The sequence below is a fragment of the Rhineura floridana genome, chromosome 15 (assembly GCF_030035675.1).
Source record: "Rhineura floridana isolate rRhiFlo1 chromosome 15, rRhiFlo1.hap2, whole genome shotgun sequence".
Taxonomy (NCBI): Eukaryota; Metazoa; Chordata; class Lepidosauria; order Squamata; family Rhineuridae; genus Rhineura; species Rhineura floridana.
In genome coordinates this window covers 23,827,285-23,853,106 of record NC_084494.1, presented here as the reverse complement: position 1 = coordinate 23,853,106, position 25,822 = coordinate 23,827,285, and the positions used below count along the sequence as shown (strand labels likewise).

At 45.8% G+C, this 25,822-nt stretch overlaps 1 protein-coding gene across 2 annotated transcripts; it reads right to left on the bottom strand.

The window, feature by feature from the left end:
• Nucleotides 1-20,040: 20,040 nt before the first annotated feature.
• CITED4 (Cbp/p300 interacting transactivator with Glu/Asp rich carboxy-terminal domain 4) lies at nt 20,041-25,576 on the bottom strand. 2 transcript variants are annotated; one of them, XM_061597217.1, is made up of 2 exons: nt 25,341-25,576; nt 20,041-22,076 (listed from the first exon to the last, which is right to left on the bottom strand). In XM_061597217.1, exons 1-2 carry the CDS (start codon nt 25,559-25,561, stop codon nt 21,431-21,433), a joined length of 867 nt encoding a protein of 288 aa, XP_061453201.1. In that variant the 5' UTR covers nt 25,562-25,576; the 3' UTR covers nt 20,041-21,430. The 2 variants fall into 2 exon arrangements, with proteins under 2 accessions (XP_061453201.1, XP_061453202.1); XM_061597218.1 differs by having other exon boundaries at nt 25,124-25,393.
• Nucleotides 25,577-25,822: the final 246 nt, after the last annotated feature.

Below are 25,822 nucleotides of genomic sequence, written 5' to 3'. Positions count from 1 at the left end.
GAGCTAATTGGCTTTGCCTGTCATTGCCTCTGGTTCCACCTATGGTTGTAGAAAGGAAGGTGGAAGGCATTCAATGACGTGCAGAAAAAAAGGGGGTAAACCCTGAATGCCTAAGGAGGGAGTTTCAATGTATTTATTGTATAAATTCTTTGAAGAAATAGCTTATAATATAAAATGCCCAACGCGTTTCAGCCCATCAAGGGCTTTCATCAGGGGATGATAGTTGCTAAAAACTCTATATGCACTGGAGGTGCGAAAGTACAATACTGCAGCAATCAAGTAAATTCTCTAGTAAATCAAGTAAATTCTCTAGTAAATCAAGTAAATTCTCTATTGATTGCTGCAGTATTGTACTTTTGCACCTCCAGTGCATATAGAGTTTTTAGCAACTATCATCCCCTGATGAAAGCCCTTGATGGGCTGAAACGCGTTGGGCATTTTATATTATAAGCTATTTCTTCAAAGAATTTATACAATAAATACATTGAAACTCCCTCCTTAGGCATTCAGGGTTTACCCCCTTTTTTCCACCTATGGTTGGGCTCCCTCCTTTCTGCCCTACCTGTCCCAATAGGCACCAGTCACTACTGCAGGGCATTTTACAAGGAACAGGTCTGATGCACTCCTTTATCCCGAGGGACTCACAGTCTGAAAGGTTGTAACTGCATATTCTCCAACTGCCCTTGTTTACTAGGGACAGTCCTTATTTTCTGGTACATCACTATCCCTATTTTTGTCTTTTAGGAGTATATTACGATCAAAGAATCATAGATTTGGAAGTAACGGAGCAGGAGTCATCTAGTCCAGCCTGATAGATGTCTATCCAGCCTCTGCTTAAATATTCCAGTGAAGAACACCGTCACCTGAGACAGTCTGCTGATAAAATGTTGTTAATGTAAGTTCCTAGAACTCTCTCTCTCTCTCTCTCTCTCTCTCTCATATATGTATACATGTATACATGTAAATGCATGGACTCTAAAGTGCCGTGTAGCACACAGCCTGCCATTTCACATGATTCTGAGGGAGCCTTTTGAACTGTTGATAACAAACAATAGGATAGGGATGAAGAGCCTGTTGTCCTCCAGATGTTATTGGATTCCAAATCTCATCAGCCCCAACCAGTATAGCCAGTGGTCAAGGATTATGGGAGTTGTAGTGGAGGGCCACAGGCTCCCCATCCTTCTTGTAGGGCACCTATGTCCCCAGCCCAACAAATATCTCAATTAAAAGAATACATACTCCCTTGGCTTTTAAGATAGTGCAGGACCCGATACTGCAGGAAAAACAAAAGCAGAGAAGCTTGGAGCAACCCTTGGTAAGAGAATTGGGGTGTTAACAAGCTTGCCCCATCTTTAGCTGTGAAATGTTGGAGGTATGTAGTTGCTTGGTGAGACAGGGAAAGTTCTCTGTGCTTGCCCAGAGGCATTCTCTCCTTATGCATGTGTTTCCAGGCTAAGCCCACACACTGAAATCAGGGTTTCAGGTTGAACCCTGTTTAGCCTAGGTGCAAATTAAGCCCCATTACTTGGAGTCTGAGGGTTTGGGTGGAAGAGGCAGGAGATGGTGGCTACCGTCTATTATTGCATTATGATATTTGAAGCCAACGTCTTTTTAACGGTCCACAGGGGTTAAGTGTTCAGCTGCTTTTGATGTTGCAACAAATATGTGCAATAGGGTGTGAGGGAGGCTGGGTGGTAGAAAGAGACTATCAACTATGGCACAACAGGGAATGTATACTTCCACCTGACTCCCCATATTGCCCCATGCATTGCAAATCTGTGATCTCTCCCACTTTCACTGTCTTATGTCTCCTGCAGATTGTAAGCCTTCTCAAAGGCACTGTGGCAGTTATTATCCATACTCTGCAAGGTGCCTAGAAAGTTGTTAGCACTATAGGAATATAGCAGGGGTTGCCCCTAGGCACAATGGGAGGTCTTCCTCTTGTCCCCATGAAGTCCCAGAACGTCACACACACACACTGCCTGCCCCCTTGATCATGCAGGGGCAGTTACCTTTTTCTCCTGTGAAAAATACTTAGAGTTGAAGGAGGAAGTTGGGAAAATGATGCTCTTTCCCACTTCCTTTTTCAGTTGTATGTGCTCAGAATAATTCTACTGGCTCTGACCTTTACCTAGATCCCTTGGAAAAGTGAAGCATGCATTATGTGCCTTTTCTCTTTCTGTCTCCCAGCAGTGGGTGGGGGGATGTGATCCAGGGGAGGGTGGGGAAAAAAGCAACCAGAGGTAATGGTGACCATGGCACTTGCTCAAAAATCCAAATGTGCCCATCAGCCTAAAAATGTTGGCGCAGTAGTGGATGCAGGAACTGTATCACTGGGGCACTACTGAACTTGTACATAATAATATTCTGCTTTGAAATGGCCCAATGTTCCATCTGTCCATATATATGTGACTGAGGGGCTCTTTACACAGCCATCTGGGTCCATTATTCTGTCCCTTTCCACAAAACTCCAGAGTGGATTGTAGACTTCAGAATGGAAACACTGCGGTTGCAAAATGATTCTAATTCAAATGCACTGGCTGACTCTTTTTCAAAGATTATCCCCTCCTCCCTCTCGCATATTCTCTGTCGGTCCTCCACATTCAGATGGAGTGAACTTCTGCAGCCATCAGTGCGGATTTGATGCATTTATAATGTGCATCTGATTTGCATCTTATCTCTGCTGTCTGCTCTGAGAAGATATGGAAGCTGGCATGCTGTGCTGAAAACTGGCCAGCTTGAAGAGGTCACCTTGCCACACTACAATCCTGAGGCAACAACGATCTCATGAATTGCCTCTCTGTAATTTGCTGTAGTTTGGGTGTTTTAATTGTTTTATATATTGTACATCGCTTAGAGATTTATCGCGTGAGGCAACTGGTAAATATAATAAATAAATAAATAAATTCCAACTTCCATTCTTTTGTCTCTCCCAGTGTTCTTCAATCTTGGGTCCCCAAGATGGTGTTGGGACTACATCTCCCATCTGCCCCAGCCAGCAGCTGGGAGTTGTAGTTTGAAAATGTCTGGGGGCCCAAGGTTGAAGAACATTGGTCTGTCCCATCTGGTACAAGAAATGTCCTATGTTGACGATGTAATTCATTATCCTGACCTTTTCACAGTTGCACTGTTTCATCAGTGGACTCCATTATGAGAAAATGAAAGAGAAGCATGTGTGGATGCTGTTAGGCTTGAACATAGGAGCCAGGATTTGAGATTGGTACCCAGGAATTTTGGGGGGGAGATTGGTCCTCCCTGCTTCTTTTCACTGCTCCTGCTTCGTATCCCAGTCCCATACTCTGTTCTCAGAACTAGATCCAGGGCTTTGTAAAGCAAGAGGCTAATTACATTTCACAGAGGAAAAAGGGGACATGCTTTGACATTCCCAGTTTTCACAACAATAATCAGTGTTTGCTCCCCTACATCCATTTACACATTGCTGAAGGCGCTACTACAGTTGGCTGTAATTCAGGGATGGAAAACCTTTGGCCTTCCAGATGTTGGACTACAACTCCAATCATCATCATCATTATTTATTAAATGTATATCCTGCCCTTCCTCCCAGACCATTGACCACGCTAGCAGGCTGATGGTTTTAGAGTCCAAGAACCTCTGGAGGACAAGAGGTTCCTGAACCCCACTGTAATTATCTACAGCAGTCTGTCCTGCATTGGTTTAAAAACTGAGACACAGCCGGCCCTGTCATCAGGCAGAGCAAGGCGGCTACCTCGTGCAGATGATTATTATTAAAAATATAGATATGATGATTGTATCATTATTGCCAGGGATGTGGGGAGGAGTTTGTGGGATTTTCTGTCTCAGTTGTCAAAATAATTTCACCAGTCTTGAGGACTATGTGTCTTGACTTGGAGGGGGGAGGCAGGGGGGCACCATTTGATACTCTGTCTTAGGCAGCAATATGGTTTGGGCCACCACTGGATTAAAAATACTAAGATGGGGGGGTTCAGTACTGTCTTACTATAGGGTATTAACAGTTCAAAATACGCCTCAGCAGGTACAATGTGAGAAATGGCAGGCTGTGCACTGTGTGGGGCCTGGATGTCCCTGTGGGTGCGTGTACATGCATTTACATGCATGTGCACCAGGGCTGCATACACACTAACCCATTTGTAGCACAAAAATGTAGTTTTTCCACAATCTGGAATAGTTAATGCTTGTCCTCAACATGTTACCTCTATCTAAATTGATTTTATATCCAGTTGTCCACAAAAGAGGGTGTCATTAGTTGATACACACAGGGCCGGCACCAGGAATGGGTGGGCCACTGGGCAGAGCTGGCACCAGACTTCAGGGGGTCCTTGGCACAGAGTTGTTTATGCCCCCCCAACACCCCCTGATGCAGCTGGCACAGTCTTAAGTTGGTCCAGCCGCCCCGTCCTCCGTGTGGTCATTTCAGCGCATTATTGCGCTGTGTGTGCACACCTGTCATCATCCAAGATGGCAGTGGGGTCATCAGCCCCAGGCTGCAAATCACACCCCATGACCTGATGCTGACATGGAGTTGGAGCTCCAGCCTCCCAGCCACATATTTTTTTCTTCTGCCTGGTGGGGGCTGCCAACACCACTGACTGTCCTCTAGGCAGTGATGCCCTTGGCCTCAAGCTATCTGAATTTACCCACAATGCAATGCCCCAGCCAATAAATTTAGGAGGGGCCCTTGACTGAGATACAGGTGCCCTCGGCCCATGCCCAGCCTGCCCATCTGCTGGTGCCGGGCCTGGATACACATTTGAAAACCCTCCCCTTGATTAGGTTATCCATGCCTTTTCCTCTCTGCATATGTGCCAGATGAAGGAAGGAAGGAAGAGGTGATTACAATATTGGTATACGCCCACCCACAGGTGTAATTTGGTCAGGTGTAAATACACCTTCCCCCTGTTGCCAGGACCGCCTACACCTGTTTTTATTTGTTTTCAAATGGACACACTGCAGGGTAATGCAGGGGCAGAAAATACTCAAAAGATCTAGATTGTGTGTGAGCTACATGGAAAAAAACCCAAGTACTCAGTCTCCATTGATTCTAGAATAAAATGTTGTGGGTACGCTGCCATAAGAAAACTCTTGTCTTGAGATAAGGAGGGGCCCTGTCAGCTAAAAACCTGAAGGGAGGGGCTGAAAATTCAAGAATATCTAATCTTGGCATTCACATTACCAATGTTTTACTAAGACATCACCCTAAAAGCAAAAATGAAAGAAAATAAAAGTTAAAAAACACACCAAGAAGGGCAACTTAGCAGGGACAGAGATTTGATAAACAGAGGTTCTTGGAGTATATGTCTAGGGTGGGATATTAAAAGCCATATTTAGATTTCCAAGGACAGCAGTCACTTTGGAACTGAGGGCCGACCACCCCCATTCCCTGGAAAACAGGAGGTGTTGTCTCTCTTCTCCTAGGCCTTATCTCAGCAAACAGGTGGGCCTGGCCCCATTTCTCAAGGAACAAATAGGGAGAGGTGTTTAACCCTTTCCCCAGCCGCTCATTTTCCCTTGCCAATGTCTGCCTACCCCCATTCCCTGGAAAACAGGAGGTGTTGTCTCTCCTCTCTTTAATCCCTAGTAATTATGGCTGCAAAGTTGTTCACACCTACTCTGGAGTAAATCCCCTTCAATGCAGCGGACTCCCCAAAAGATAAAACAGAAACAGTGTTTTGCTCACAGACAGGCACCAAGGCTATGGAACTCGCTACCACAAGATATGGTGATGGCCGTAGCTCATTGGTAGGGCACTGGCTTTGCATGCAGAAGGGGCCAGGTCCAGTCCGCAGCATCTCTAGTACAGGTAAATCTGGGTGAGATTCCTTGTCTGAAACCCTGGAGATCCACTGCCAGTCAGTGTGAACAATACAGGGCTAGATGGGTCAACAGTCTGACTTGGTATAAGGCAGTGTTCTGTGTTCCTATTCAACAACTTTCCTACACTGCCCTCGAGTCATTCAGTCTTTTCTTTAACAAACCTTCTTCCCTTGATATAGGAGAAGGGCACAGCTCAATGGTATAGCACATGCTTTGCACGCAAAAGGTCCCAGGTTCAATCCTTGGCATCGCCAGCTAGGCCTGGGAGAGACTCCCTGTCTAAAACCTTGAAGAGCTGCCGCCAGCCATTGTAACCAGTGCTGAGCTAGATGGACCAATGGCCTGACTCGGTACAGGGCAGCTTCCTGTGTTCCTAGCTGGGACAGCTTTGAAAAAAGATTAGACAAATTCATGGAGAATGATGGCTGCTGAGGACTAGTACAGTAGGGCCCCACTCATATGGTGGGTTACGTTCCAGACCCCCGCCTAAAAGCGAAACCCACCAAAAAGTGGAACTCCTTCAATAAAATGGTGCCTAACACCCAAAGAATGCCATAAAAGCAGAACAAGCGCCGTATGAGTGGGGCCTTACTCTAATTTTAGCCGCCGTATTAGCGGAACACCAAAAAGCGGGCTGCCAAAAAACAGGGCCCTACTGTATGTTTTGCCTCCAGCAGCAGAGGCAGTATGGATGTCAGTTGCTGGGAATAATTAACAAGAGAGTGCTATTGTGCTCATCTCCCGTTTATGGGCTTCACATAGATACCTGGTTAGCTAATGTGAGAATAGAATGCTGGACTAGATGGGTCTTTGGTCTGAAGGAGCAGATGTTCTTAGTCATACTGGAAATCATGGCTGTGCAATGTGCTGCAATAGGGAAGATGATAGAAGACCTTTGGATCTGTCATCTAAGCAAAAAAATCAAGTCAAACACACACACACACACACACTCCAGCTAATTCATGAAGCTGAAGAGCATCTAGCGCTCAGAACTGAAATCAACAGAGCAATATTTTTACACAAAGGGTAATTTTGTACTCAATGCAGGGGGGAGTTGCAGTGTTCGTACAGGAAAAAACTGCAAACACATCAAACATCTGAAGAACATTTACTTCCCCTAAAGGATCCTAGGAACTGGAGTTTGTTAAGGGTGCAGGGAAATGTAGCTCTGTGAGAGGTAAATTACAGTTACCAGGATTCTTTGGGGGAAGCCATGTGCTTTCAGTGTTTAGTATGTACGGGAAAAGAAGCCTGAAGTGTTGTTGTTGTTAATACTTAAATTTGTATCCTGCCTTTCCTCCCAAAAGGAGCCCTTCCTAGCTCTTCAAGGGGATCACCAGGGCAATATAAGATTTATTTGCTGCTGAACCTTCTGTGCACATGCACAAAAGCATGTGCTGCTGGTTGCAACTACGTACACCGTGGATGCAGAATCTCTGGTCCCGGGGGCCAAATGTGGCCCTCCAGCCCTCTCTGTCTGGTCCTCTGGACTCTGTGTGACCCACCTTCCTGAGCCACACCCCTCCCCAGCCCTGCTTTGCTCCCCCTTTGACTGTTTTTGCTGAAATGTCTCCTTGAACTCTGATAATGGTACTTGCTTGCCTGGATAGAGAGAGTTGTGTGAGTGTAAAGAAACTAACCTATTGCACAAAGATAAAATGCACTGGCATTGCCCTGCACACTTTTGCCTCTGGCTCCGCCCATCACTGGCATGTGGCCCCTGGAAGGTTGCTCAGAAGGGAAAGCGGTCCCTGGGATGAAAAAGGTTTCTCACCCCTGACTTACACTGACCCCTTTCACGAAGTATGTAAGGACTCCTGTCCTGGGAGGATGTATATCTATACAGCTAGCACCAACCCTCCCAGCCACTCAATGTGCAGTAGCCCTATGCCCACCATGGCTGCGCTGTTGACTTGTGTGCAGTGCAGACACGTCCAAATTAAGTCACCCTTGCTCCCCACCTGGCTGCTGCTGGGTAGCATTTGCTCCCAGAGTCCCTGGAATCCAAGCCCTCTAACCTTGGATGTTGACACGCTGTTGGCCTCGGTTTAACAGCTTGCAACTCTCCTTGGTGTTTGCAACGGAAACAGGAAGTGAAGAGCTGTCTGTTTTTCTTGCTGGAGTGTCTGTGAGGCAACCCAACGAAGGACCATTGGCAATGTTTCTGTGTTTCGAACCGCATCTTCCTCCGTGTTGTAACAGTGCATTAAACACACACACACACACCAAGCAATTTTCAGGGATCAAGAAGACTATATGAGAGCCTCAGAGAGTCCAGTTATGCACACTCCCATCTCATTCTTTAAGGACTTTAAGGGACATTTATTTATTTATTTATTTGATTTATATCCCACCCTTACTCCCAGCAGGAGACATGTCATACATGGAGCCTTTCCTGACCTATTTTGGCGTCCAGTATGGCATGGTGGTTAGAGTGTCGGACTAGGACCTGGGACACCAGGGTTTAAATCCCCACTCTGCCACGAACCTTGCTGGGTGACCTTGAACCAGTTGGTGTTGCTTAGCCTAACCTACCTCACAGGGTTGTCGTGAGTATAAAAGGGGGAGGGGGAGAACCATCTACGTATGCCATCTTGAGCTCCTTGGAAGAAAGACAGGATATAATTAATATTTTTAATTGTTGTAAACTGCCCAGAGAGCTGCAGCTATGGGGCGGTATACAAATGCATTAAATAAATAAACATAATAAATAATTTAAAAATCCCTGCTCTTTCACAGCACATTGCCTCTACTCTCCCATTGCGCTCATCACTTTCAGGCTGTATCATCTCCCCAATCCTTATACAACTGGTAAAGATGGTCAGCAGCAGCCTTCCAAATTAGCGTTGGATGGCTGGGAGATGCCATTTAAACTTCCAAATGTAGATTGCCCTAGGGCAGGAGCAGGGAACCTCAGGGGCCAAACTCTCCACAGGCCACACCCCTCACTGGCTGTGTTTCACACCCCAAGTCTTTTTGCATGAGTGGAAGGCATCCTTGAACTCTGGCCATGCCTCCTGCTTGTCTGGATGGAAGATAGAAAAGATGTCTGAGTGTGTGTAGAAACTAGCCTCCCGCACAAGCATAGAACCTGCAAGCGTTGCCACTTGCCACACCCACTTTTGCCTCTGGCCCCGCCCACCACGACTAGCATGTTGCCCTCAAAAGGTTGCCCAGAAGGAAATCCACCCCTCCAGCTGAAAAAAGCCCCTCCCCTGCTCTAGGACATCGCAGGGAATTAACACAGCGGCTCCCAACACTTTTTAAAAAGGGGCCTCCCAGCAGTGCTGGGACCCCATCAGCCACTCAAAGATGGTGCCTGTCCATCTTGCAGAGGCTGTAAGAAATTCTAGTAGGAACCATGTCACTTCCATTCTGTAAGCAGCTCAGCACGCAGATGCTGTGACATATGCTCATTTATTTTATGATACGTTAATTAAATTTATATAGTCACCCATCCGTAAACATTTCCTGGATGGCTTACAAAAAAAGAAAACACAAGATGTAATAAAATCAACAATCAGCACTATAAGACAAACGAGCAGGGGGCAGGAGCAGCAACCTTCTTTGCAACAGAGAGAGTATCAACAGCTCAGATTAAATTACGCTAGGACCACCAGTGCCACAGCCCAAGGTTAGCTTCACACACAATTGAAAAGCCTGGATGAACAAAAAGATCTTTGTCTTGCACTGAAAACACCATACAGTAGTCACCAGATGAACTTCTCTGGGGAGACTATTCCACAGCTGGGAAGCCACTGCCGACAAGGCCCTCTCCTTGGTAGCCACCTGTCTCACTCCACTTGATGGAGGTAGCAGAGCGAGGCCAACAGGAAGTAGTGTGAACAACAAGCATGTAATGTCATTGTACAGTGGCCTGTTTTACAACACACCAGATTTTCTTACATGAAAGTGGCCATGGAGCCAATGCAAAGGGTTCTGAATTACAACTGGCCTAGAAATAACGAATATAGGAAACTGCCTTATACTGAATCAGTTAGACCCTTAGTCCAACTAGCTCAGTAATCTCCACAGTGACTGGCAGCAGCTCTCCAGGATTTCAGACAGGGTACTCTCCCAGTCCTACCTGATAGTGCAGTGGCAAATTCAGAAGTGCATGGTCCCTTCATGTGATTCGCTGCCATATCCCCCCCCCATTTTTTGCTGCTGGGTGGAGAATGAGATCCTTGTTAATGCCTTCTCCCACAACGATTCCCTTAAGGAGCCAATAAGCATGAAAGGGGAGAGTGTTAGCTGCTGAGAAGAGTCTTCTCAGTGGCTGACTCATCTCCTTTCACTCTGATTTGCTCCAGTCAGCAGGAAAGGACAAGAGGCATGATAGAAGATTCGTCACTGGCTAACCCTTTCATGCGGATTGGATCGTGGGACACTGGAAACATAGGGACCCTGCTGTGGGACCTGGCTTCCAGAAAAGTAAGGGGTCTAAGACACACACCCTGAAGACCCCAGACAACTGCAGCCTTGTTCCTACCTGGCGATGCAGGAGATTGAACCTGGGACCTTCTGCGTGGAAAGCAAATGCTCTACCACTGAGCCCAGATGCAGATGTGCTGAACAAAAAGGCAAAGGGGAAGGAGCAGTAGGCATTGGTTAGGCATTTCTGGGGTTGTGTGTGCTCTGTTTGACTGAGACTCATCCCTTTACACTGCATAGTAGCTCATTCTTCCTGGAATAGCAATGGCTTGGCTGACAAACATCTTAGAGACACCGAGCCAAACATTTTCCCTCCCCTTTCCTGTCACCCTGCACACATAGTATAGCCACATGGGAGCGTAGAAGGAGCTGAGCTTTAATATGGTGTTTGCCCTCATTGCGTTTGAAAAATGTTGTTTGCATTACCCCCCCTTCTTACTGCATGCACATCACTTGAATGTGCTGTGAAGACCACTTAGCTATACATTAAGAATTGTATATACTTTCTGGTTAAAACCATCAGAATTCTGTTTCAAAGTAACTATATCCTGGACCAAGAAAAGCTGAAAACTGGGTCACATATTAAAAAATGCAAATAAATTGAATGTGCATATATTTGACTACATTGCATAATATGTTCCTCATTAGGAGGTGCAAGAAGCTACGCAGGGGCAACCTTTGGCCACAGGAAGCCCTCTTTCTGGTCACACCAGGTATTGCTCAAACATTTCCAAGCCTATCAGTACACCCACAAGGATTAGGCACTCGGTTTTGAAAAAAACAAATGCATAAAATGGGGTTCTCAGCATGCTAAATTTAGTGCCCACTGCTAAATCCTGTGCTGATACAAACATGCATAATACATACACAAATATAAAATAATCACAGCATCCAGCCTTGCACATGGCAGCACCACCTGGGCTTCTGCAGCTGTGGTTTTGAGGCTAGATAAAGGGCACTCCCTTGCAGGGCAGTTGCTTTTGCAGTGTTAATTCCCATCCACCTGTGTTTCTCAGTGTAGGAGTGATTCCAGGGCTTGCCACTTTATAGCTTGCTGAATCTCCAGGCTATAAACACAGGCGAGAATCAAAGTTGCTGTTCAGTAACTATATTTACCAGTCACCCAGCTTGCATGTAAACTGGATGCAGAAGAAACAGTGTATTGATTCAAAACCTAGCCGTCATATTCAGGAACCGACTATATCCCTGTTGATTCCCTGTTCATTTTGTACAGCAATTGGTTCTTGTTTTATTATGCATGTTATGCAATTTTACTGACATGTTGATCTGTACTTTTTGTTTTGTTTGTCTATTTTGTCTGTTAACTGCTTTTAGAGCTACTGAGTAGAGGAAAAGCAGCCAGTGATAGTTAGAGTGCTGGAGTAGGACCTGGAAGACCAGGGTTCAAATCCCCACTCAGCTGGGAAGCTCACTAGGTGAGCTTGGGTCAGTCACCCTCCTCTGAGACTAACTCCCCATGCAGGGTTGTTGTGAGGATAAAATGGGGAAGGGGAGAAAGATGTGCACCACCTTGAGCGCCTTAGAGGAAAGGTGGGATATAAATGTACTAAATAAACCATAAATATAAACATAATAATAATAAGCAATAACAGTAATATCTTACAGCCATGCTGTTCGCCTCGTTTCTCGACATCTCTGCCATAGGAACATAGGAAGCTGCCTTATACAGAGTCAGACCATTAGTCCATCTAGTCAATATTGTCTACACTGACTGGCAGCAGCTTTCTAGGGTTTCAGACAAGGAGTCTCTCCCAGCCTAACCCTGGAGATGCTAGGAATTGAACCTGGGGCCTTCTGATGCAAAGCAGATGTTCTACCATTGAGCTACAGCCCTGCCTCTTCTGCCATGTCAGAAGATTATGTGCAGATCCAGGTATAGGTTATTATGCCCCAAAGTGATGAGAGTGTCACGATTTCCAAAATCAAGGAAATACTCAAGCCATGATTGTCTGTTGCAGCAAATTCAACAAAGAGTCTTGTAGCACCTTAAAGACTTGATGGACCTTCTATGCTGAGACAGCACATTGCCTTTTATGCTGAGGCAACAAAAGAAAAGAAAACATGCCTTCAGCTGGCAACATAGCCTTAAAAAAACACCACCCTATGTCTATTGATAATTATGCAACTCCCAAGACCTTTTTTTAAAAAAGTTGATTTAGTCAATTCCTGACAGTCCAACGGCCCTGGAATAATTTTGTTTAGTCCAGGCACTATGTGTAAATATGCACCTATGTATGTGTGTGTGTGTGTGTGTACATGATGCATGGACATGTGCCGTACATGAGTAGCAAAAGGGAGAAAGAAAAGCACGAGACTGGGCTGGCGATGTATACATGTTATATTCAGTGCAAACAAAAAAATTGCACAATCTTGCAGAGCAAGACTGCCTCGGACCACCAGATTTTTTGTTTTAATTTAACCAACAGGGAGAGAACTCCTTTTGCTATCTCAGAACGTTGGCAAGAGTTCTCTGGAGATGTTCAACTTTGCCGGCTCATAGAGACCAGGGTAGAAACCAGGCTAGTAGGACTTAAAAATATATGAAGAGCCCTGCTGCATCTGTTGGAATAGGCAAATGTTGCATGTTCCCTTTAAGGGATATTTGGGGAATATCCCATGTACCTGTATGTAACTTCCTAATGGGTGGGGTTACTTACCTGACTTTCTCCTCCTTTGTCCTGGGGGATTTTTGAATATTCTCCATTGCTGATCTATCCACCATTGAGAGAGGCCGCATGGCACAGATGCTCTCTCTGGGAGCATCAATACTAAACCACTAAAATGAACTGAGACTCCTATTTTCTTTCTTCTAAGCTAGAGCCTATGTTTCTGAACATATGAAGAATTTGTTTTGTTAAGAGTGCTGAGAGTAGTTAGGAGACCCCTGTTTCACTCACGGAGCTACAACTCCCAGTTGCCTGGGATTGATTGTTAAACCATTCAGCTACAATACTGCTTTAAATGTATACTGTAGAACTTCACATACACACCACCCAACCCTTGTGTTGTTGACTATCCAGCTTGATGAAGAGCCCGAAAAAGCTTGCATACTATTTTGTAACATTTTGGTTGACTTGATACAGATACTGTTCTAGTATGGATTTTTTTTTAAGTAACCCTTAAAGTCAAATGGGAAAAGAAAAAGAAAAAAACTTGTGACACTCTGACAAGCAAGTTGGAATGACCAAATTCTGCTGTTTTATGCAAAAGTTGTTTCAGTTCTCCTGCCTCCCCATCAGCATAGAACATGGGTGTCACACCACCCTGGCAGCCTCTTATTGGCCCCTAAGGTTTTATCATAGTGCTTTGTAGAATACAAGGGTGTAGTCGTCCAGGGCTATGGGGGGTTGTAGACCCCTTACTTTTTTGGGAGCAGGGTCCCAGCTAGGTCCTTATGTATGAGCCAATCATCATGAAAGGGGAGCATGTCAGCCAGAGATGCATTCTTGTCCTTTTGTGCTGATTGGAACCAATCAGAATCAAAGGAGGTGGGTCTGCCACTTGTAAGACTCTCCTCAGTAGTTAACACACAGCCTCCCCTTTCATGATGATTGGCTCCTAGAGATGTCTTTTGTGGTGGAATGTGAACTGGAAGACAACCTGGAGAGCAAAGGAGATGAGGGAAAGGGGGTGGGGCAGGGCTATCATGAAGGGATCCTGCACTTCTGAATTTGCCACTACACTACTGGTAGCATAGCCTGGATCCAGACAGGAGGAGGAGTTAATATGGCTGTCTGTTCCCAGCATATGATAAGCTATTGCTGTAACACATTAAAGCCACATCTGTACCTTACATTTAAGGCACTATTATACCACTTTTAAACAATAATGGCTTCCCCCCCAAGAATCCTTGGGAACTTATGTTAAGGGTCCTGCTGAGAGTTTTTTGGGGGCCCTATTCCCCTCACAGAGCAACCATTCCCAGAATGGTTTAACAATCAATCCCTCTTCCCAGGGAACGCTGGGAGTGGTTGCTCTGTCAGGGGAAGAGGGGATCTCTGAAAAGCACCCTTCCCAAACTGTCACTCTCAGGAAGGATTCTTTGGGAGAAGCCATGATTACTGTTTAAAGTGTTATCGTAGCACTTTTTTGTGCTAGTACTCACTGATACAAAGTAGCAGCCCTCCTTTCTTTGCTGCCCATGGCAACCATTTTGTGCAGGCACCCACAGCACAATTATAAAGATATAAGTACTAGCACCTTATTTCCTTGCCCACCCCAACAGCTTTGGATGTAATAATGCTTTACTGTAACATGCAGATGGGGCCTAGATGGGGTGGGAAGAGGGGGGCTTCTTAAATCTTTCCATACTTTTGGAAGGGGTGACTGTGGAAGAACCAGGATACAGAGAGCATGTCAGCAAGCTGGGAGCAAGCCTAGGGGAGCTTCAGTTCACATACCTGGCAATAACTAGAGCAAGTCAAACACTGTTTAGAGAAGTGCTGTCTTCATGTGAAAGGAGCAGAGAATAATCCCATCAATGAACAATTGTTCCAGGCCAAGAAGCACATGAAGTGGCCTTTTGTCACGAGCATCTCCTGTTGTTATGTAGCAGGCTGGGGTTTGTGTATGTTGACTGGTAGCCAGCAGCCGAGAGGGAAGGCGCCAAGCTCAGAATGACACATGGTATTTAAAGCAGTAGACAACTCGGGAATCACACATTGTTAACAGAATTGTCAGTGGTGTTAATAAGCCGGGATGTAGCCCGAGCATCTGTTCTGCAATGCTATGGCTTAGTCGTAGAGCATGCCAAGGCACAATATCAGATGCTGCCTTATACATAGGTCCCTCTAGCTCTGCGCTGTCAACACTGACTGACTGCTGCCTTCAGACAGAAGTCTGTCCCAGTCCTACCAGAGGAAGCCAGGCAATGCACTCTGCCACTAAGATGCAGCCATTCCCTGAATCCTTTCAAATATGCTCAGTGGCAGAGTACATATTTTGCATTCAGAAGGTCCCAGGTTCAACCCATGGCTTCTCCAGGTTTTTATTGTTTTAAGGACTAGGTTGCAAGCGAGAGCCAGTGTGGTGTAGTGGTTAAGGTGTTGGACTACGACCTGGGAGACCAGGGTTCGAATCCCCACACAGGCATGAAACGCACTGGGTGACCTTGGGCCAGTCACTGCCTCTCAGCCTCAGAGGAAGGCAATGGTAAACCACCTCTGAATACAGCTTACCATGAAAACCCGTACCATAGGGTCGCCCATAAGTTAGAATCAACTTGGAGGCAGTCCATTTCATTTCAGGTTGCAAGTGATGGGTAAAACTTCTCTCTGCCTGAGGTTCTGGAATGCTGCTGCCAGTCAGAGTAGTTGATAGCCAATGCTAGTCCTATTCAAAATAGACCCATTGTAATTTATTTATTTATTGCATTTGTATACCACCCCATAGTCGAAGCTCTCTGGACGATTTACAACAATTAAAAACATTAAAAACAAATATACACATTTAAAAACACATTTTTAAAAAAAGCAATTTAAAGACACATGCTAAAATGCCTGGGAGAAGAGGAAAGTCTTGACTTGGCGCCAAAAAGATAACAGTGTTGGCACCAGGCGCACTTTGACAATTAATGTATTTGGGTAGGCCCATTAATTTCAATGGGTCTTCGAGTAGAATTTATTTAGATGCAATCCTACAGGCTAGACCAGGTGTGGGGGACCTTTGATAGTGTTGAACTACAACTTCTATCAGCCCCAGCAAGCATGGCCAACGGCCAGGGATGATGTAGTTCAGCAGCATCTGGAGGGCCAAAGGTTCCTCGTACCTGGGCTAAACAGACAAGCACACTCTCTATACCAAACTAAATATGGGACTTGCATCACAAATTGCTATTTCTCCTTCTGGTTTGCCTTAAAAAGTCAAACTTTTCTCTCCATAATAACTGTACATTTCCTTAAAACATTAATTTATCCTTTGTGGTTGTTTCTTAATTCCTCTTTCGGGCGCTGTTCATTTGTAGCTATTACAAGTTCCAATGGCTCATTACCAAAGAGAGCTTCTATCCTATATCAAGCCATGTTGTACAGTAGGTCCCCACTCATACAGCAGGTTCCATTCCAGGCCCCTGCTGAAGAGCGAAAACCACCAGAAAGTGGGGCCCTACTCAGCTGTAGCGTGCGAGCTCCCCGCCCTACAGCTGATCGTGTACCCTTTCATTATGTAATTACATAATAGTTTGAATCTAGGAGCCCAGAAGCCTCCTAATCCAAGCTCTGAGCTGGCCCAGATCTGCTTACCTTCAAGAATATTGCATCACATTCTTCCAGGTCAGCCTTCCCCAACCTGGTGCCCTCCAGGAGTTGTGGATCACAGCTCCCAACAGCTCCAACTGTGTTGGCTGGGGCTGATGGGAAGTCACCAGCTTGGGAAAGGCTAATTAGGGCTGTGCCCTGATACTGAGCTGTTGTTTTACAGCTCCAGTATAATAAGTTCATTACTCCTGAACAGAACGCATCACAAGTTTTTGATAAAGGATCTTCCAGGAAAACTTTCTCTAGCTCCTACTTTCATTTAAATCCATCCAGTTAAAAACACACCCACCCACCAGTGTAATTTAAGCACAGGAACAATGTAAAACCACCAGTTTTAAAAACATACATTTTAATATGTAATTTTATATTGCATTTTTAAAGCTGCTGATTTTAATTTCAACAATATGAGGCTATCTTCTTTTAAACATCTTAATTTCTGGGTGATTTTAATGTATATTTTATGTAAACCACCAAGAGGTTTTCATGATCAGGTGGTATATAAATCCTGCTAAGTAAAATAAATTCATTTCACACAAAAAGTACAAGATAGCTGTTTTGGCTCACGTAAAAAAAAATCCAAAATCTGAATTGGGGCAATACCTTTATTAGCCAAAAAGAAGGGGAAACAATTCCAAAATGCTGTGAGAAACTTTATTATTTAGGCAAGCCCAACACATTTTGGCCTTTGTTACAAGAAAAGCAATTCTTGTGGCCCCTGATGAAGGCCCACTATAGCAGAGGCCAAAACACATTTTGTTTCCACCAATACCTTTATTAGGCCAACCAAAAATACCACAAAATAGTGTGCAAGCTTCTGGGGTCTCCAGAACTCTTCATCAGGAGGAACATATAATGGCAGATTTCCCCATATTTGAAAACATAAAATGCTCCCGTTACCCATGCCTGTCTCCATTCTTGGGCAGCAAACATTATTTTAGCATCTTTCACTCATACATTTATTCTCCCTGCTCATCTTGAGAGAAGTGAAAGATAAAACTAGGATCCTAGGAAAACAGTTCATCAAAGAAATATTGCCATTAAACTCAGCCAGTCCACCTACTGAGCTATGTTCAAAGTATTACCATTAACATACAAGATCTTACAGCCCTGAATCTTTACAACCACTTAAATCATCTGGGGAAATTCAGCTCATGGCCCTGAACCTTACAGAATAGAATAGAGCGCTGACCTGAAAACAGGCATTTTCTTCTGTTACCCCTGCATTGTGGAATGCCTTTCCCTCTGCCCTGTATGAAGCAGTAACTATCAGTTGCTTCAGACATTTTGGTGAAGACAAAGGCTTTCCCTGACCCAGAAGATCAGACCCTGGCCTAATTTCTTTTTTATATAACATACTGAGTCAGACTACTGGTCCATCTGGTATTGTCTAGACTTACTGGGAGAGGCTGCCCAGGGATTCAGGCAGGGAACATTCCTAGCCCTACGTGAAGGCAGGGATCAAACTTAGGACCTTCTGCATGTAAGACAAATGCTCTACCACTAAGCTATGGCCCTTTCCTCTACTTTTATATCACCTTTTATTGGTTTTGGGCTGTATTTTTAAACATTTTTTAATAAAAAATACTGTATACCACTTAGAGATATACAAATATTAAGCTGTTTATTTATGCTTTTATATAAATAAATACATAAATAAATCTCTGGCATATGACAAGCTGTAAGCAAACCAAATTGCTCCTTTTGCCAACATAGCAAAATAACAGCACTTGATTGGATATAGGCCACTAGTGCTTATGAGGCAGTTAAAGATAACTTTTTTTATTAATTTGCCACATAATACAAATGATCTAAATCTATCCAGAGTTCCTGTCTTGCCCAGTCATAAAGTGTTGCTGATCTATTCATGCCATTGAAAACTGCATCGTTTTGTCCCATCTGATTCTCCATAAGCTCTTTACCACACAGTATTAAGACAGTCCAACAGCAAGTCCTTTGTAGCTCAGGGCTTAGTCTGAATGCACAGAACAGCAGCAAATCTGCAGAGATCAGCAGGTCAGCCCCTACATTCCACCTTGGGAGAAAGGCAGAATATAAAATGTAATAGGATAGCGTTTCTTTGCCATTTTCTATCAGTGTCATTTACTAACCTGGAAGAATTAGTCAACAATTATAGTGGGTTTGTTTGGACAGGTGGTACAACAGTGAGACTATGGAACCAATGCTGGATTGCATTACTAGTTCTGCAAATTTGCAAACCAGACAGGTGCAGTTAACCAGTTTATTGAGGTTTGTCTTTTACTCAATGCACATCAGCAAAACCTAAATTTAATCTGGCCACAAATTTATTATTTGATTTATATCCCGCCCTTCCTCCCAGCAGGAGCCCAAAATGTTGAACTGCATAAAAAAAGCAAGAGGAATAATTTGATCATGGAATATTGTGCTATGGCAATACAAACTGAGGAATGTTAATTCATGAATAAGGACTTTAACCTTTTATTATGCAACCTATACTCCTGGCCAACCCATTTAAAGACATAGTCACACAATAAACTTTGGTAAATGGACTCAAGAATACCTAGGACTGTCTGACTTGACAGAATTGCTTTAATTATTTTTTCCCCAGCAGTTGTATATGAATGGGAATCCCTGGCACCTCCAGGTAGGGCTGGGAGAATCCTCCGTGAAATCCTGGAAAGCCACTGCCAGTCAGTGTAGACAACACTGAGCTAGATGGACCAATGGCCTGTCTCAGTATAAGGCAGCGTCCTAGGTTCTGATACACAGGTGCACACACTAACCTAACTATGGCCATTCTACAAGCCCAGGACAGAGCTGGCATTAGAACCCATGGAGCAAGTCAAACAACAGTTCAATAGAAAGAAAAAAAAAGCTCCCCACACAACTCATGCAAAGCCCCAGAATGTGATGCACGGAGAGAGCTGCCTTATACAAAGTCACACTTCTAGTGCATCTAGCCCAGTGTTGTTGACACCTGCAGCTCTCCGGGTGTCAGGCAGAAGTCCTTTCTAGCACTGGCTACATGAGAGATTTTCTGAGCACCTGGGCCTTTACAGGCGGGCCCCGCTTATACGGCAGGTTCCGTTCCAGACCCCCACCGTAAAGCAGAACCCCTTTGAGTATAATGGGGCGCATTGCGCAAAAATACCACAAAATCGGCTTTAAAACAGGGAATGAAAGCCGCCGCATTAGCAGAACACCGGTAAGCGAAGCGCCATTAAGCGGGGCCCTACTGTATGTGCAAAGTAGGTGTTCTACTGCTAATCAAAAGCCTCTTCCCCAGCTTCCAAACAAGGAAGAGCGCTCCATTTTTATAAGCAAGTAGCAAAATATTATGCTGGAGCACTAAGAGGTGTCCTGGATCTAAAGGAAACACAGCCCACCCAAATCACACAAAATACTTTTTTTTTTTTAAAGGGAAAGACACAATACCCAGTACTGGAAAATACTTTCAACCACATTTAACTCCAGGGCCCATTGTATTTCTCTATGCAGGGAGACTTAACGCAAGAGGCACAAATCCAAACAGGTTCCATTTTGAGGTTTTAGCTTTTATTTGAAAAAAAAAATCACCTGTACATTCTCACTTCATCGATCAACAATGACGTGCTGCTGTGTGCTTGCAACAAGAGGGGGCAGTAACATCTTTAGAGAGCCACTGTGCTGAGAAGCCTACTTTCCCACAGCATTTGGAAATGAGACAGAGAAGGGAACAAGCTGCTAGCCAAAACGTTTTTGGCTTTTTTTCCTAGCAAAACACAATTAGAAATAAAAATTTAAATCAAGCCCCAGGAGGGAGAGGGGGTGCTGATTTCCCCCCCTACAGCCTTGCTCTCAGTTATTAACAGCAAAGAAAAAGTTTGGAGGGGCAATGCACTCCCAAGTCTTAACTTTAGCCCTTCCCAATAATCTCAAAAGGCAAATAGATTTGAGCCCTTTCAAATAAATAAGGACTAGAAACACACCAGAGATAAATAAGATTTAAAAAAACAACAACCAGTAATATACACAATTACAAGGATTTTATTTGGTTTCAGAGTCGGAGAAAGAGCTAGATGGCTGCTTAAAGCTCCTGTTTGTAGTAGCCAGAAAGGAAGTCCTCGGATCTTATAACCAATTAGTTAATTCCATTCTCCCCACCACCCTTGCTAGAGACCCAGCATGAACAGGGAGGGATCATTTCACACTCATGTTACCTACCCCTGGAACATTGTCTGCGGAAGTTTGCTTTAACTGTCCCCCTCCCAATGAAAAAAACAACACAGCTACAGAGAACAACCTGAGGGCACCGGTCTCTTCCAAGTCAAGGAGACAGAGACTGGTTGCTAATTTCACAGTACTGAGGGGCAATAAGGTATTGAGCCTCATGAAGAAGAACAAGCCATTTTACCTCCCACCCACACTGCTTTCAGTGGAAGAATCTAAACCCCAGACACAGAATGGAGAGGTGGGTTCAAAGTAGCTTGCAGACTTGCTGGAAAAAGCCAACCACACAGTCAGTCTTAGCAACCTACTCCTCCTTGCACTTTGTAGTCCAAACACAGACAGTAGTTTTGGAGGGGGGGGCAGGGGAGAAGGCCATGCAGGTGAAAGGCCATTTTATTTGTCTTGAAGTTCTGTAGCTGCCATGGGAACAATCCCGAGGACAAGGTTCCATCTTTGTGTCGTTCCATCTACAAAAAAAAGCCTTCAATTTCTCTCCCTCTGCTCCTATACAAACGGAGGAGCTTTGCAGTGCAAGCCAAAAAAGAAAAAAAAAGCCTCCAATGATTGTCCATTGTTGTTTTGGGGAGGTGAGCAAGGGCGACTTGGGAAAGCCTGCATCTTTGTGCACAGGGAAGATAAAAGAATTTGGGAGAAAGAGTGGTTGGATGGGTGTAAAGAAGATCAAGCCATGGAAAAGCACCAGCTTCTAGCAGAGGCACTCAACAGCTGATGGCGCTGGGCTGCTGTTTGCTGACAAAGTCCGAGATGAAGTCAAACTCGTTTTGTCCCAGAAAGAGCTCTGGCAGCTCCTGAATTCGGTCCAAGCCCAGTTCCATGACCAACGACGTCAAGACCTCTTCGTCAATGAGATCCGTGTCCATAACGTTCAAGGTCAATGCAGGAGAGGGCAGGTGCTGCATGCCAGGATGCTGGCCTGGCCCCATTCTGTATTGCGGCACACCAGCCCCAATGGGCCCGTTGCTCATGCCCATGAGGGGATGGCCCTGGTACTGAGTGTTGAGTTTCTGTAAGTGCATACTAGCCATAAGCTGCTGAGTGCCAACAGGCCCCATGTATTGTTGCTGCTGCTGCTGTTGCTGGCTTGGATTATTGAACATCATAGTGCTCGGGACCTGGTGATGACCCATCTGTCCACTGATGCCAGGCCTCTGCCTCATGCCTCCGTCCACGGCAGGGCCTCCGTACTGCATCATCTGGTGGTTGGCGGGGAGCGTCCTTAGCACGTGCTGCCCATGCTGTGGAGGGGGCCCCTGCATCCCATTCATCCCTATCCGGTAGCCTTGCAGCCCATTCATGCCGTGGCTCATAGACATCATCATGTGGTCAGCCATCGCAAGCTGGGCACTGAAAGACAAAGGGGGAGGGTTACAAGATGGCACAGGTACCCAAAGCGCCAGGCATTGCCATGCCTTATCTCTGCCTGTTGCTCCTTGGAGAGAAACGCACAAGTCTGGAGGGCATGGTCTGAAGATGCATGGTCCATGCAGCCACTGTTCCGAAGCTAAGGTAATCATTGTTTGCAACTCCAGAGATGAAGCACCTGTGGTTCTCCAGATGATTCTTAACTACAATTTCCTTTGTCTGCAATCACGATCCATGCTGGTTGGGGCTGATGGGAGTTCAGGGACATCTGGAAGGGCACAGGTTCCCCATCAGAGCCAGCGTAGCATAACAGCTAAAGAGTTGGACTATGACCTGGGAGACCAGGGTTTGAATCCCCACTCAGCCAAGAAGTTAACTGGGTGACCTTTGGCCACCCAGTGAACTGTCTCTCTACGTAACCTACCTCACAGGGCTGTTGAAGGATAAAATGGGGGACAGGAGAACCATGTACACCACCTTGTGCTCCTTGAAGGAAAGGTGGGATAAAAATGTAATAAATGAGTAATAATTGCTCTGAACTTTTTTTATACCTTTTCTCCAAGGGGCTCATGTGGTTTCTAGTCCCATTTCATCCTCACAACCACCCTGCAAGGTAGGTTAAGCTGAGGAAGACTAGTTCAGTTGAGACTTGAACCTGGTTTGAGTGTAACTGTTTTCTCATTTGTATTGGAACAGAGAGAAAGAAAGAGTACAAAAGCAAATGCAGCAATTACAAAAAAGACAGCTGCATGTGTTTCTCTTAAGCCAGGGTGGAGAGCCTGTTGCCACTCCTGATGTTCTTGGACCCCCAACTCCCAACAGCCTCAGCCAGCATGGTCAATGGGTGGGGCAATAGGAGTCCAGCAATATCTGGTGGGCCACAGTATTGTAGTGGCAAATTCAGAAGTGCAGGGTTCCTTTATAATAGTCACAGCCACCCCCTCTCACAACCACACCCCCTTCCAAGATAATACAGTACAACCTTCTAAGATAATAGAATAATCAAGCCGGCTTGAATACCGCTTTCTGCTTCTCTCTCACTGTCAACATTTGACTGTCCTTTCCCACTACCAGAGATATTGCTTGAATTACTGAATCTACCTGCTGCTAGTGTCTTCTCAGTGGCTGACTCACCTCCTTTTTAATCTGACTGGCTGTGATCAGCAGGAAAGGACCAAAGAAGCAAGTTAGAAGACTCTTCTCAGTGGCTAAACACCTTCCTTTTTGTGCTGATTTACTCACTAGATGCTAGAGACATAGGGGCCCTGCTGGGACCTGGCTCCCCAAAAAGTAAGGGGATTAAGTCCCTCCCAAAACCCTGGATGACTACACCCGTGCAAGCTCCCCATCCTTGCTCTAAGCAATAGACTAGAGCCATCTCACAGATGCATGTATATAGAATTACAACCTCTTCCTTATCTATAGAGGCAGGTGGCAGCAACTCCCCTCCCCCTTATAGGCCATAAGGTAGGGAGACTTTGGTGTAGGTGGTTATAGTGGGAGACAGCTACCCTGTCCACGAGAGCAGTTTCCGGCAGAACTGCCCAACTACCACAGCCAGCTGAAAGGGGAAAATGCATACCTTACCAAAGGCACAGGAGGCTCATAGGAACCCTTCTGGATTAGACCAAATGCAATGTCCCATTAACTGCAGTGGCTTAACGAGATGCCTCCAGGAAGCTCACAAAGCCAAGGCACAAAGGCAACTGCCCTCCACTGTTGCTGTTCCCCAAGAATTGGCAATTCAGAGGCCCACTGCCTCTGAAATTGGAGGCACCAAATGGGCACAAACAAGAACTGCAGCATAATGTTGCAGCACACAGAAACCACCTGACAAGTAGTCCTGCCCAGGACTCCAGTTAGTCCAGAGCAGGAGTTTTGTAGTTCTGCCTAGACCTTAAAGGGAACAGGAAGCAAGGAAGAGATGTGCCTTCCCACAGCTTTTCCTTGCAGTGCTATTCAGTGCATCAGGGCTCAGGTATGGCTTTTAAAGTGCAGCAAGTAATGTTTACACATTTCCCTCCCCAGAGCCCCGTTCATAATTCTTAGAGAGTTAGGAGGGGCCTACACAGACTAATTCTCTCCTCAACGTCTCCCCCCCCCCCGACGCCTCAACATTCTATATGCCCTCAAAACCTCATCAGGATGCTTTCTGAGTTTTCAATCGTGAGTTCATCTAATCCTCTTTAAAAAGGTATTCAAGCTGATAGCCCTTTACACGTGCTGAGATGCCATCTTGCCCCCTACAGGCAGGATAGGGCGCATCCACCAGGGTTGACCATGCTGCCCCCTAGCGTCTGGAAGGCTAAAGACACAGTAGACTCAATAGTCACCGAAATCGAGATTGGTTATCTCTAGTTATTCCCTCCCGCCGCTCCTAGTCACCGTTTTGGTCACACAAGACATCTGAACCAGTTCGCAAATACAACAGCAGGCCGCTGGTAGCAAATCCTGAGCTGATGTAATATATTTTAACACATATTCCGAATTTATGAATGTGACCTTGTGCAGTTCAACGCAGCAGAGCGGAGGAGGGACAACGGCTGCCTGCAGCAGCCCTTGGGTCTCAGAGCTCGGTCGCGGCGCTGCGATACGTCGCAGAATGCAAAGCGAAGCGCGCACGTTCCCTAACCCGCTCCCCACTGCCACCCCCCTTCCCTCTCTTTTCCCCCCTTCTTCACCCCCCCCGCTTGCCGGCTCCAGACAGCTCCCGCCCCGGCACATTCCGCCAGCGCAGAGATCAGCACTTTGAACACAGAAGTTTAACCCTTCCCTCCCTGTCCCCGAGCGCAAGACAATGCCGCCTGATTTAGCGCTCCCTGCAAATTAGAGCTTGGAAGGGGCGGGTGGAGGCAAGGGGCGAGAGGAGAAAAAGACTCGTTTCCTCGCAAACCCGACCGGCGACACGCAGGCAACGCAAAGTAACGAATGAGCCAAGATGGGGCATCTCCTGCTCAGCCTTGCAGCGCCCGATGTCGCCTCCTCCCCGGGGTTTCGCGAAAGACTCCACCTCCGCGGATAATACCTACCCGAGGCGGCGATCCGAAGGGAAGGCTTGCAAATCACCCGGCTACGAAAGTCAGCTCGGCAGAACTCAAGCGTCGGCTCCCCTCTTTCTCTTACACGCTGCTGCTCTCACGACGAGCGAGCTGGCGGCCAGCCTGCCCGCCGTTTCAGCAAAGCAGTCCCCGACCCGGCCGCATCAATCCCAAACACGCTTCCCTTCTCCTCCGCTCCCAGCCTTACCTTTCGCACTCACCACCGAGTATATTTGCAAGTAGGTTAAACTTCAGCGTTTTTTTTAATATATATATATAGAGAGAGTTGCAAATGAGGGGCGGAGCCAAAGTCCACGCCCCTCTGCCACTGATTGGCACAGCTCTCCCAAATGGGACCGTATTTTTTTCTTTTTCCAAGGCGGCCGAGGTGAAGAATCGCAGGGTCCCGCCTACCTGTTTTTGTTTCATCGACGAAGAAGGAGGGATTGCAACACAATGGCGGGAGTTTGCAGTATATGCAAAGGCAGGAGGAAAGCGAGCGGGGAGGACAAAAAAGCTCTGCGCGCTTCCATCTGTCCATCTCCAGCCTTACCCCCAAACCGGCTCCCCTAACAATCCCTTCTTTTGCCGGGGTTTCGTCCCTTACACAGGATCTCGTGGACGCGCGTCTAACGAACGTGTGCATGCAAACCAACACGGGGAGCGGAGGGGGTACTGAGAGAGGGGGGG

Excerpts from the sequence above, each read along its gene's own strand:
- CITED4 (XM_061597217.1), bottom strand. The coding sequence starts at position 25,561 with ATGAAACAAAAACAGGTAGGCGGGACCCTGCGATTCTTCACCTCGGCC. Across the intron at positions 22,077-25,340 it reads CTCGGTGGTGAGTGCGAAAG|TGCCCAGCTTGCGATGGCTG; the intron begins GTAAGGCTGGGA and ends TTTGTCTTTCAG.